The 13,776-nt window shown below is 35.0% G+C and overlaps 1 protein-coding gene across 1 annotated transcript in view; it reads left to right on the top strand.

Annotated features, from left to right (window-relative positions):
* The window catches only part of abcc4 (ATP binding cassette subfamily C member 4 (PEL blood group)), an 83,741-nt gene that overhangs the window by 28,149 nt on the left and 41,816 nt on the right, over window positions 1-13,776 (top strand). Inside the window, exons 11-19 of the mRNA XM_088603653.1 lie at window positions 535-726; window positions 874-968; window positions 1,814-1,900; window positions 3,157-3,253; window positions 3,401-3,619; window positions 5,167-5,307; window positions 6,566-6,603; window positions 8,250-8,350; window positions 9,547-9,693. Of these exons, the coding sequence (XP_088459779.1) occupies window positions 535-726; window positions 874-968; window positions 1,814-1,900; window positions 3,157-3,253; window positions 3,401-3,619; window positions 5,167-5,307; window positions 6,566-6,603; window positions 8,250-8,350; window positions 9,547-9,693 (1,117 nt within the window). The remainder of the gene's footprint in view (window positions 1-534; window positions 727-873; window positions 969-1,813; window positions 1,901-3,156; window positions 3,254-3,400; window positions 3,620-5,166; window positions 5,308-6,565; window positions 6,604-8,249; window positions 8,351-9,546; window positions 9,694-13,776) is intronic.

Here is a 13,776-nt window from a genome sequence, read left to right as displayed (position 1 = left end):
TTGTTGGAAAGGCATTCCCTCAAAAACAACCAAAAAATCCCTCAAGATTAAGTTTTAAAGGACATTGAGTGAGAAAAGCTAAATATAGGAGAACAATTTCTGTTTGTCGACTGATTAAGGTGGTAAGCTGGGTATGTTTGAAAAAAATAATAGACAAAATGGAGTTCTGGTTGTGGTGAGACTGCTGTGTCGGTAGGTTGTCATGGTCATTTTAAAACCGCTTCTCCCAAAGAATTGTTCCAGTTATGGCAGTAACCAGCTGGGTGGGCTTGTTAAGAGCTGAGATGGAATTAAAACTCATAGACACACTGGCTCTGCAGGACCAGATTGGACAAGCCTGGTCTAGAATATACACATCCAAAACAATTATTTACCAGTTAAATTATTTCAGACAAATTTGGATGTTCGGCACAGTGATGGTTTTTCTTTCCTTTGAACCATACAGGAAGAAACAAATGCTCACTTAGCTTTACTGAATATGCAACATTTAAGAACAGTGACCTTTTTCTTCCTAATTGGCTGTTGGTTTTGTAGTCTTCGATCCTGAGCGCCATTCTGGGCGAGCTGCCTCTGGAAAAAGGCGTGGTGAAAATGCAGGGAGCCCTGACCTACGCCTCTCAGCAGCCATGGGTCTTCCCGGGGACCATCCGGAGCAACATCCTCTTTGGGCAGGAGTACCAGCAGCAGAAGTATGAGAAAGTCCTGAGAGCATGTGCCCTTAAGAAAGTAAGCCATTGCTTCCATTTTCATCGTACTGTAAATATATGTTTACTGCATATTGAAAAAGATGTGCAGAATATATAGCTTTCTTCTTTCTACAGTGGGCGAATATTTATTTTTTTGGTGTGTGGCTTTTGGTTCACTTGTTTGTAGGATCTGGACTTGTTGCCAGATGGGGATTTGACAGTAATTGGAGATCGGGGTGCTACACTGAGCGGAGGTCAGAGGGCTCGAGTGAATCTTGCCAGGTAACGGAACACCTTTCGTTTTCAGAATTCTAGAATAAATAACACATGCTGTATACCCGGAAATTATACAGAATCCTTCAGTAATTCCATAGGGTCTGCATCATAGTTCATGGGTTACTCTTAATGGCCTTCAGTAGCCCCATGTGTTTGTTGGTTCCTTTACCTTGTAAGTGGGAAGAAAAGTGAAAAGGGATATAAATTCACCCAAAACAGAAACACAAACATCACTTTGTAATTTTAATAGAAAATATAAAATACAAAATATTGAAACAAATGTTAATCCAGTTAATCCAACAACAGAAATTTTGAACAACCCTCTAATCTCCTCTTCATTATGCACATTGTATCAACATAAATATAATTTGTTGCTTTTTAAACAAGTGTAACTTCATCTATAGGATGAGAGAGGTGTCTTGGATGACCTTTATCTGTAACAACCAGTTGTGAAACATTTAACAGGCATTAAACAGTCTTAAATTACCTTCATTCATCATATCCAGTATAACTTGTTCTCCTTCTATAATGTCTTTGGACACTGCAGAGCCCAGGTTTAATCTTTTTGTTGTATTGTACCTGTTTTTGTTTAAAGAGAGTGCACGCATGTCAGACAAAATTTCTTTAACACTTCAGATGTGGTATTATTTAAAGAAGAAAAGGAATCCATGAGGAAAAAAATGGAATTTGAAAGCAAGCTGATGCCTGACTATTTTTAATTATTCAAGAAATACCAGTTTTTTTTTTGTAAAACATCATATTAAAATTTAAATGGGTATCCATTAAACCTTTGAGTTACATACCAATGTACTGTAAGCCACTTTTAATTCAATCTGTTCTTTTTTTTTAAGAGCTGTGTATCAGGATGCTGACATCTACCTGCTGGATGACCCTCTTAGTGCTGTAGATGCTGAAGTGGGAAGGCACTTGTTTGACCAGTTAAGTCATTTTTTGGTTTGAATCGGTAAGGAAAGATGAAACGCTTAGGTGGGGCTCTCTTTAAACAGGGTTTCCCTTCAGAAATCGCAGTTTTCTATTGTGTCGACTGTCTACACCAGCTGCATTAGTGCTGAGTTCTGAATGTACAGTGCTGTTTCTAATCTCTGGAGTGCTTCTCCTAAGAGTTCCCTTACTCTCCCCATATTTTTTTAAATCTTTTCCTGGCTTCAGAACCCTTCAATAAGACACAATAAGTTATTGTTTAAGTAGGAAGGTTTTCTTTGTTATTTCATAAAAAAACATGCAAAGGAAACAAATGGTAAGAAGGATAAGACCAATGTATTGTGAAACTGAGAGGGACAATGTGTTCTTATAATCCTATTTTAAAACAGTTCCTTATTAATTAACTGTATTGGGTACAAATTTGTTTATGTTTATAGAACAAATTGGTTACAAAACAGTAAGTTAGCATATGTAAAACAACAACATTGTACTAACCTGTTTTCTAAAATCTTAAGTGTTTCCTACCATTTTTCTAGTGCTTGGTGGTTTTTCATCATGTCTCCAGATTTTAAAGTAGACCTGTTATGCAAACAAGAAAAGGGTATATATTGTATATATTGTTGCATCTTCTACAGCTTAAAACTTTGCAAAGTAATGGCTGTGATTAGTATACCCTCTTACTGGTCTGTATCAGTTTCAGTAAGCTGCTCTGATTTACATTGTGTTAACACTAATACCAACTTTCAAATATTTTCAGTAATTTAGATACCTTTACAATTTCTTTTCAGTACTTTATTACTTATCTTGCCTGTCAATCTTGCTTGTTTTCAATGTTTTTTGAAAACTGAAATTATAGCAAGCCCATATCAGCATTTTAATTTCATATTTTAGATTGTGGTCACTTAAATTGGTGATTATAAGAAACCTCTTTGCATTTTACAGTTTACCAGTAACACCACCAGCTGAAAAACTACAAAAGAGAGTATTCCAGCATCTCTAAGTGAAGTGGTGTAACACTAGTAGTTCAAGAATTGAAACTGTTTAATACAGAAGAAAACAAATATCAAATTAACTGAAAAATTTCACATTAAATGGGACAGATTCACACCTCCCAGCCAGTCTGGTAAATCAGTTAGGGTTGTTGGAAGTGATAAAAAAACTCAAAAGTTGAGTGCTTTGTTATGATAATTCATTGAATTTCATTGCATGGAAATGCTTACACTCAGCTAACAGTCTTTCTTTTGACATTTAGGTGCATCTGTGGTTTGCTACGGAACAAACCCCGCGTTCTTGTGACACATCAGTTACAATATTTAAAGGCAGCTGACCTTATCCTTGTCTTGAAAGAGGTTAGTCCTGTCTTCATGTCTATTAATTTAAACTTTGTTTTTAAATGAGTGGTCATGCAGATGGCAGGCAATAAGGTAAAATTATGCTTATGACCTTATCTCCCTTTTTTAATTTATTTTTTTAAAGAAAACATTTATGCATTTTAGGGTCACACAGTTGCCAAAGGAACCTTTACAGAGCTGCAGAGATCTGGGGTGGATTTCACCTCCCTGCTGAAAAAGGATGATGATGAGGAGCTTCAGCCTGCGCCAGAGACGGCTGCCAACAACAACCGGTCTCTGAGGTGTCGTACCATCTCCCAGACCTCTGTGAGGTCACACACCTCCTCTATGCTGTCTGTGAAGGATGGGTCAGAGCAGCTTCCGGTGTGTAAAAGAGAGTGAATTCAATTCTGTTTTTACAAACGTTTTACTTCAGCTACCTTAACTGCCCCCCAGTTTGCTGGGCTTTCCTGAGCTCCCATGCAGTTTAGAAAAAATATATTATGCAGCAGCCTTTATCTACAACCACAAATGTAGACCTAAGCAATTCCAAAAGACCAGTAGTCTGTATAGTAGATGTAAAAAATACGATGAGCCAAAATGTCAGCTTTGGAAACAGTGTTACATTGATGGCTTAGAGCAAGAGCAATGACAGAAAAGTCTGATATACTTTGGCTATTACATTCATATTGATGCAAAGTAGTTTACAACATGAGCATATGAAAGGTTACAAACAAGAGAAGACCATTCAGCTCCTCTGGGCTGTTTAGAAGAAATAAAAAACTCTACTAGGATATATTGGAAAACCATGAACCAACTAGCATCAGAGATATATACTGAAGAATATCAGAAAGCTCATGAAAATTGACACTTTAACCAAGAAATTGAATTAGATGTGTTTTGTCTGCTTTACTGCCGTCTGACACTAGAGGGCAATATTGATTTTTTTAACGTTTCAAAGTACAGTAAAGAGCATTTTTTTTATATTGATATGAAAATATTTTTTAACTTTTTCTTAAGTTTTCTAAGACTTGTTAAAGTTCTCACTACACTTGTGTATAGTGACACATTTACTAATTGAGTTATCTGGTCACAAGTGTTGTTTCACCTTTGGTCTTTGTTCTTAAATTTGCTGTTTGTTATTCATTACACTTTCAACTTATCTTTTATAATACGTCATGTCATTAATAAATACTTAAAATATATTATAATTTGGAAATTGCTAATTAGGAAAATAATATGTGACTTTCACTACTAAAATGGCTCTTGTACACTTTGAGTTCCAGATCTTGATGTATTCAATAAATTACTTGTATTTTATACATGGAGGCAATAACATTATAAAGGTTCCAAAATGAGAGGGGTTCATTTGGCCCATCTAGCCTGTTTGGCAGCAAGTACTTAGTTGATCTAAGGATCTTATCCAGCTGTTTCTTGTTGGTAGGCAAAGTATTGGCTTCAACCACATGTCTGGGTATCTGTCTTCAGGTGAAGAAGTGGCTCCTGTTCTTGGTTTTAAATGCACTTCAGTGTATTCCATTTTTGTCATCTGGTTGTGTTATCTGGTGTTTCCAACCAGACGACACAGGTGCAACCGCAGAATATTCTGTTAAGTCCCAGCTTGCAATTGGATGCTCTTCTCTGGACTGATTCCAGAGCAGCAATATCTTTTTTTGTAGCACGGTGACCACAATTGTACATGACATTCTAAATGAGGCTTAACTAGTGCGTTATGCGATTTTACTATAACATCCCTTGGCTTGAATTCTACACTTTTAACTGTGCAGCCTAACATTGTTTTGCTTTTTTTATTGCGTCCCTGCATTTTCTGGAAGCTATGTGTCAATGTGTAAATATCTTAGTGTAATGGAAGATGTTGCTGCCATTCTGTGATTAGCTTTTGGTAATTTCGTCAGGGTTCTTTTTTTCAGGTAGAGCATGTGCAGATGGCCTTCGCTGAAGAAACTCGCTCTGAGGGGACGATCGGTGTTAAAGTCTACTGGAAGTACTTTGCGGCTGGAGCCCATATGTTAGTTCTTCTCATTCTGGTCCTGCTCAATGTCTTAGCACAGGTGAGTGACTATAGGTTCCTATACAAGAGTTCTATCTGGTTGCATCTCATCTTTCTTTTGATGTGGTTTTAAAGCCTCAAAAACTGAACTGATAATGTCCTATACCCTATCTTATCATAAACCTATCATGTTTTATAACCATAATTGGGGTTGTGAAATAAGTATTAGTAAAAATTAGTAAAATTAGTATACTGTATAATTAGTATAAAATAATTATTCTTCTTCCTCCAGTGCATTCCCCCCACCAAGGTTAGAACATCTTTTTTGTCATATATGCATCTTTTTTCCTCTTTGTGGTTCTTCTGCTAGCCAGCTTTCTCACACAGTGATTTGTTAATCAATTGAAGACGTTCTTTAAGTTAACTTTGCCAGGTGTGCAGCTTTTATGTGATACCAAATATGAAAGATGTCTGTTCTACTTGGCTGCCCGGTACACATGTGTATGTACTATTTAAAATTTAAAAGACACAACCATTTCCACTAAATTCCTATTGAACCATTTCCAGATTAGTGCATGTGTATTCCCGTTTTATTGTGCAGCAGGATATTTTGCAAAAGTTAAACTTTTGATGAAGTACGCTTCACTGTAATTGGGACAGTGAGTGGCTCTTGGGACAAAGTTGTCCCTGTGATTTCATAATTCCTTTCTGCTTCAGTTTTTTAAGAGACTGTAGTAAAGGTATGTGATGTTATAAATTGAACATAGTGTTTGTTAATGATATATGATATAAATATTTCTGTTCAGTTTATTAGTTGCCTAATATATTGTTCTGCAGGGTAATATGCCACAGTATGCATAAAGGCTCTTTGTTTATGATTTTCAGTTTCTCTATCTGCTTATGTTTGATTTGAAGTGGGGAAAAAGGGATTAAATTCTGACTTTGAATTTTGAAAGGAAAACGTGAAAAAGAACTGAAACATTTTATGCTAATTTAAATGGTAAACCACTAAGTCAACAATGGTCTTGATACAGTTTGATTTAAATTTAGATTTTCACCCCTAAGAATGATGCTTAAGAGTACAGCAGAAAGTCTTGAATTCTTATTTGCAATAAGGTAAATTTGAGCTCTGCAACTCTATATTTAAATACAAGTATAATCAAATATATATGAGCTGTTGTGATGTCACTGAAAAGCACCTCTCATATTACAAATTCACAATTAAAGTGTTGTCACTTTATAAGAGAATGTGGCCATGTTTAATGCATACTTCAAAGCATAAAAGACAATGTGTTGTTTTTTTTTCTTCTTTTTTGTAGGCAATGTATGTCCTTCAGGACTGGTGGCTATCTTATTGGTAAGAAGCATCAGCTTTAAGGTTCACATTCCATTTTACTCAGAGTGTGGTCACTGCAGTGCACTAACATAGACATAGGGGTTGTCCACTTAATCTTAAACTACTCTTGGGCTCAAATGGGCTCAAAGTCCAAATCAGATTACATACAGTTAATAACCAGGAAGCTGAGCTCCTTCTTAAACAGCTTTTAAAAAGTCTCACTCTGAGACTCTTTCAAAAATATAACCTCTCAGATTGGTCATTTTTTCTGGTGAGGCTGCACACAGAATCTGCTCTCTGTACATTAGGCAGCAGATCAAAACCAATCCAGAAAGCCTCTACTTCTCACAACCAGTCACATGACTGAGGGCCGCAGCTCATTCCCTACTGCCTTCTGGGGAATGTGGCTCAGAACAGAATCTCCATTTTCCCTGACCAACAATTTTCTCCATGACACAGATCCAGACGTTTTTCAGATTTTATACATACTTCACACTGCTGTTTTACTGTGAGGCTGCATGCAAATTAAATTACTTTTTCAAATTAAAAAAACATGAAGATTTATACATTATTCTCTAACATTTGTTTTCTTTATTAAGTTACTTAATGTTTCAGCATTGCTGTCATACTGATTAAATAATGCATCATTCTAACTGGCACTAGCTTTCAATCAATCTGTAGTCGCATCATCCAGGTTGGACTACACATTGGTGGTGGTAGAGGGGAGTCCCCATTACCTGTAAAGCGCTTTGAGTGGAGCTTCCAGAAAAACACTATATTAGTATAAGGATATTATTATAGTCATACCAAGCATTCTGTTGGTATGTTCATCACTTATCTACATAGTCTTGGTAAGGAAACCAAGTTCTCTTTCATTTGTAGATTCATGCTGTGTAGAATCACATACATAAAACTTGTATGTTTGTAAAATTGTATGTTTTTATTTTCTGTATTAACCATTTTGCACTCCATGTTAAATTTCCACTTGCCTCTTCCGTAGCTGAAATTCTTTTTGGAAGTCATTTGCTGTTGCTTTGTTTTCTTTACCACTTTCCATAGTTTTTCATCTACAAAGTTAGTCAACTGGTTTTCTGTTAAGAATCTAAATTGTTGTAGTTCTTTAAGTGCAGCTGGCGTAAAAATGATCCCTGCAGCTTACCACTTAGAGGTTATACCCTTAAGATTTCTGTTTTCTGTGTTTTAAACAGTTCTTGATCTTGATTATCTTTGATTTCTGTAGCATTTAGTTTGAGAATTAACCTTTTAAGAGATATTATCACATGATTTCCTGTAATATTATAATTAATTATATTCCTGTAAAAACCCAGATCCTTTAGTTTTTCATTTACTCATGTATATTTCCTTTGCTACACCATATACCAAATGGAAAAGTTAAGAAGAAACATACTGTATTGTGGTTAAAAAAAAGAGCAAAATGAAATATTTTTTCTACAGCAATTGTGATACAAAATACTGATATTATAATGATATCCAAAATGACTATTTTAGCTTTTGTCCTCTTTTTTTAACAACCATTTCCCTACTACATATATGTGTAGTGGAGTTCATGAATTTTCTCTGGGCTCTGTGTTTTTATTCTTCCTGGTTATTAACTGAGACATTACTTTGTTTGACCTTCTACTTTTTGATTCTTTTGTGATGTATAGGGCTTCTGAACAGGAGAGACTAAATGTTAGTGAGACTATTCAGGATGTGCACAATGAAACTCAGCAGTTGGACCTTGGCTGTTACTTAGGAGTTTACGCAGGTAAGTTACAGTGAGTGTGTCATTATTCATGCACAGCTGTGAGAAAAAAAAATATTGAAGGCAATAAAATCTCTTTTTTCTGTGTTGAAAAAAATCACTTCATCTTGGAAATAGTTTTTGATGGAAAAATGTAAAACAAGAGTTGGCCAAATAGTACATCTAAATTAAGTTTTGAGGCACTGGAGGTGCTGAAAAACAGGTATATATTGTATTTCCTATATGCCTGTACCTTTTGCTTCTTGAAAGTTTTTCAATTATGTTTATTTAGGTCCAAATTGTGTTTGAACATGTTTTGTGTTACTGGACACCATTTTGAGAGACCAAATTGAATAATGAAGATTGACAGTCAGCCGTTTTCATCATCCAGGACACAGGCCTATTTTTGTATATATGCAAAGAGAGGCTTATCGTTAGCAAAAAAAATGTTTCAAGCTGTTTGACTAATGAGCACCTTTGTTGAAAGCTCTTGCAATTTGTGTTCCTTTTACTGTCACGTTTGTATACTCACAACTGTAAATCCATTGTTTAATTTCATTGAAGTCAAAGTTTCTAATAGATTTAATGGACTTTCTTTTACACATCATGATTCTGCTGTGCTCAGTGATGATTGTGGGCAATACAGCCTCTTAGGGGAAACTTACCTACTCTTCTTGAAATGCTTCTAGTCCCCCTGCATAGAATGAAGTATAGACAATGAAATTATTAATGTGAAAATGACTTCACCTAAAATCTGTTGTGCAAGTTCTCCTAGTTTTGTAAGTAGTTACAGCATAATGATTTAAGAAACCACTTCATATATCCATCTGAAAAGAAAACCTGTATGCCAAGACATCTTTAGTCTTCCCATGCTGTTTTTATAGATCACTGAAGGGGATGTCAGGGATGAGTAACCTCCCAGTGTTTTTTTTTCGTTGAAATGCTGGCCCATGTCTACAAAATCATTAGTCTTTTCATCATTAGTCTGAAGAAGGCTGTATCTGACCTCTGCATTTTATTGCATAGTGTCATAAGGTTAATCTTTTTATTAAAGTGTTTAATGTGTACTTTAGAATTCTTGGTTTCAGTAAGTTAACGTGCCGCACCTTTTCACTTTTCTTTTTGTTTCTGGTGTGTATTGGGTGCTGTTTTACAATCCTCTGGTTTCTCGAAAAGCGCTCATAAAATTGTATTATTCTTATATTTTCCCATTATTTTAGGTTTGACAATAGGCACAGTACTCTTTGGATTTGTCCGAAGTGTGCTGTTTTTTAAACTCCTCATTAATGCAGCACAGACCCTGCACAACCACATGTTCCAGTCTATACTCAGGGCTCCAGTGAGGTTCTTTGATGTAAATCCCATCGGTAAGTGACTTTGTCAAATGTTATAAGTCAGGTTGACGTGTGATAAGTGCAGTTTGTATATTTGAATACATGGTTTTCTTACAAAGTTTCGAAAACAACAAGAAGTATCTGTCTGCTATTGGAATGTAACTCCAATTTTAGTATCTTGTTTATGTGCTCATTTTTATTTTAATTTTGTTAGGGGATGTGTAGCAGCATTTTGTACAAGCTGAAGTCTTAATATAGTGTGGTTAGGTCTACCGGACAGTATTCAATTTCAGAAGTCTAATCTGAATGTAACAAAGTTTCTCTTTTTTCTGTGTTGAAAAAAATCACTTCATCTTGGAAATAGTTTTTGATGGAAAAATGTAAAACAAGAGTCTGCCAAATAGTACATCTAAATTAAGTTTTGAGGCACTGGGGGTTAAGACTATAGCCAACTATGTTTAGATCAGGCAGTTCAGAGTTCTTCTTTCTTAAAGTAATAACTCTGTTATATCTGAATTTAATGTAAGAAACACATAATTAAGGAAAATCATGATTATTCCTTAACATAAGAAATACAATTCCAGATACTTTGTAATTCAGAAACCTGTATTTCAGATTTTGCTTACTTTGTCTAGTAGGTGCATATGATGTGAAACTGGTGTAAAAATCTAAAAATGTGTGATTTGTGATGAGTTACTTTCTTTGGGAAAGCTGTTGGTGTATGCTTGTGCTTCTTTTATTTTACCAATAGAGGGCATCCTTTTATTGATAGATGGCTTAAACAAGATTTAAATTTCCTTGCATTGCTACTGAAGTTTGTTGTGAAACATACCGTAATTGTGTAAACACACTTCTTTATAACTGTTTGAACATGAAAAGATGTCGATATTCTTATATTCATAGTGCTTTCTATGTTGATATTTGTTTTTTTAATTAAAAAGATGATGTTTCCTATTACATTAAAAAATATGTAGATAGGTATGAATATATACAGAAAATCTTCTAAAGATTCATGTTCTTCTTTTTCTTCCTGAAATATGTTCATTTCTATGGGATACACTTTAATATAATGTTTTAAAAAAATTGCCATTATTAATATTGAACCCTGAATAATTTTAATAGTCACATCGTATACCCTGTTTACATTGTCCCAATAGTGGCTTACATCTGACAGATAAAAGGGTCATTTTCATGCCATGTTTACATGGATTTTTCCTTAAACTATCTTTTGTCTGATCTGTATGTGCGTATACTGTAAATTATCCTTTGTCTGATTTGTACTGTATGTGTATATCTACAAGCAGTTTGTATATGGGACAGTTACCATAACCTTGGACAATGTTTTGCCAGGAAACCTTAAAGATTTTCTGCTTGCTTGGTAAAAGTTTTCTAACAGTGTTTTCAAAAAATATATACAATATATTACAATGCCAGTCTTGGTTTATGTACTGGCCTGGTACATTTCCTATGTTCTAAAACGTAGTTAATTTCTATAATAAATTTAGTTAGTACAGCAGGTACTCCATTTAATTATGTATATTTATATATGTAAACAATAGCTGGTTCTTAAGGGAAGAATAATTTATTAAGACATGATTATTTTGTTTAGTTAAAGCTGTTTTTCATTTAGGAAGCTAAAGCAAGAGAGCATATTAATATTTATGTACAGAGAGGAATTACAAATGCAACAAATGAGTACTGGAACCAATAACATTTGTTGCATTTTAAAGCACTTGGTGTAAGTGTGTATATTCAGTAGCATACCTTATTTCAACAGTATTGCTATAACCAGGCTGAAAACTAATAAAGAGGAAATTGAGATAAATGATGGCTACATTTTAATCACCCGATATTCTGCTTTTTTACATTACATGTGATGCAATTCTAAACCTAGAAACCTAAAAAATGTTACCGTTGTATAATTTAGAAATTGAAACTCTCTTATAATCAGTTGGCACACTCTACGTCTTCTTTGTTATAACTAGCTTCTAATATACCACTTCACTTGACTCAGAAAAACTTTAGTGAGGTACAGCTGTAGTAGAGCTTAGGGTCAGCTAGCTGCATGTACCCTGCCATAAACTGGACTACAGGTGAGCTAGAATTTCTGACAATAAAAGGAAAAAGGGAGAGAACTAACATTATTTTACTTAGAACCCTCAAACATGTGCATGAAAAATAGATGATAACATGTACCATTTAAAAACAAAACCCTTTCATACCTTGAACAGGAGTAAGGCTTTGCAGTAGGTTACATTAGACTGCCAAGGGCAGCAAAAAGGATTTCAGAATCGGTCTGAAGTTAATCTTTTCTTAAGGTGTAACTATGAATTTGCAGGGGGGAGGCATATCAATGAACAGTGAACCAAGACAAAAAATTCAAATAATAATATTGTAATAAAAATTGTTTGCTCTAGATCTTGGACACTGTAAAATATTTGTACGGTAGAACTGAGCAAATAAAATTGAATTTGCCCTAAGGACTGTATCTGAAGTGTTTGATAGTTTCATTAGCTTAGTAGGTTGTTGCTGTTTGGACAGACGTGAGTAGGCAGGCTGACACAATCTTAAAAGTGAATAAACACTAAAACCAGGGTTTGAGCAAATAAACACTAAAGGTAAGATCAGAATTTCCTTTCCAATTTTCCTTCTAAATATTTAGCAGATGGGGGGCATGGTGGCACAGTGGTTACCATTTCTGCCTTGCAATGCTTGGGCTCTGGGTTTAGTTGCAGACCTGGGGTGCTATGCGCATAAAGTTTGTATGTTCTCACCGTGTTTGCGTGGGTTTCCTCTGGGTGTTCCTGTTTCCTCCCACAGCCCAAATACATACTGGTAGACTAACTGGCTTTTGGGAAAGTGGGCCCTTCGTGTGATTGTGTGCGTTTGTGTATGTGTGCCCTGTGATGGACTGGTGTCCCATCCAAGGTGTGCTCCGCCTTGTGCCCATTGCTTGCCAAGATAGGCTCAGGCTCCCTTGCAACCCTGAATTGGAAGATTAAAAAATTGATGGATAGATATTTAACAGATTGTCTTCTTGAAAAATATGATTAAAAAGATCAGGATCTGCTTGAAAGCTGTTTTGGCTCTTTTAATATAGAAAAAGAAACAAAAAATGTCATTGTTATAAAGTGTTTTGTTTTATATTGAGATAATAATGCCTAAATCGATTGCTGAATTGGTTTTTAGCTTTTGGATTTGGACTTTTCTTTCTTTTCTATAGCTCACATCTTTAAATTCATAATCCATTGATAATTACATAAATGTGTAATTGTGAATTATCTGTTCTGCTTAAGAATTGAAAGCATGAAGACAGGTTGTATCAACCATAATGAGTCATAATGGCCACATAATAACCTACTAAATATAAATTAAGGGTGTTCAAACACTGGGTATGTTTGATATTTAGAGTAGGTGGAGTGATTAAGGTTTGTTTTGCTTCTATGTTTAGAGCAAACATCGTTTTTAATTCCTTTTTATTCTAGAAGATTAAGTATGTGTACCTCATCACTTATCTGGGTGTGACACATAAAAAGAGGTTTATAGGCGGAGCTCTTACACTTTTAATAAAGCATTATTTAGTTTTATAGGGTTGTAAAAAAGTTTAACAGTTAGTGCTATCTGATTGCTGTTCTTTTGCTATCAGTTACCATTGTACAATAAGGGCAATTAGATGAGGAACTCCCCTTGTCAGATATATTACAGAAGCTTTATGCTTAGACTTCTTAAAACTTTGAATAAAGAATAGGTTCTTGAAACTGGAAGTTTGGTTGTCTCAGTATGTTTTTTATTATCTAAAAGGGACTCCTAATATAACTAAGGTCTAAGGTGGAGGTGGTTTGTAGTCCATCTTAAAGCTGTGGCTGACTCTTGTATAAAGTTGTCTATAAACCATTCGTGCTTACCTTTGGTAAAGCAAATGTTACTCTCCCATTTCATGTATTGGTTCAATAAATTTGAGTCATTATTTTATAAAAGGTAGGATACCTAATTCTCTAACCATGAACTCCAACTGATCTGAGACTAGTTTTTATATTGATAAGGCTCAAGTATGGTACTTAACTTGAATTTCCACATTGTTGATGATTGTTGTTGATTTTTTTTTTCAAACTTCCC

This window comes from Lepisosteus platostomus, chromosome 2 (assembly GCF_059453375.1).
Source record: "Lepisosteus platostomus isolate fLepPlt1 chromosome 2, fLepPlt1.hap1, whole genome shotgun sequence".
In the NCBI taxonomy this organism is placed as follows: domain Eukaryota; kingdom Metazoa; phylum Chordata; class Actinopteri; order Semionotiformes; family Lepisosteidae; genus Lepisosteus; species Lepisosteus platostomus.
The sequence above is the reverse complement of the archived record's forward strand: the minus strand, read 5'-3'. Positions and strand labels throughout refer to the sequence as shown.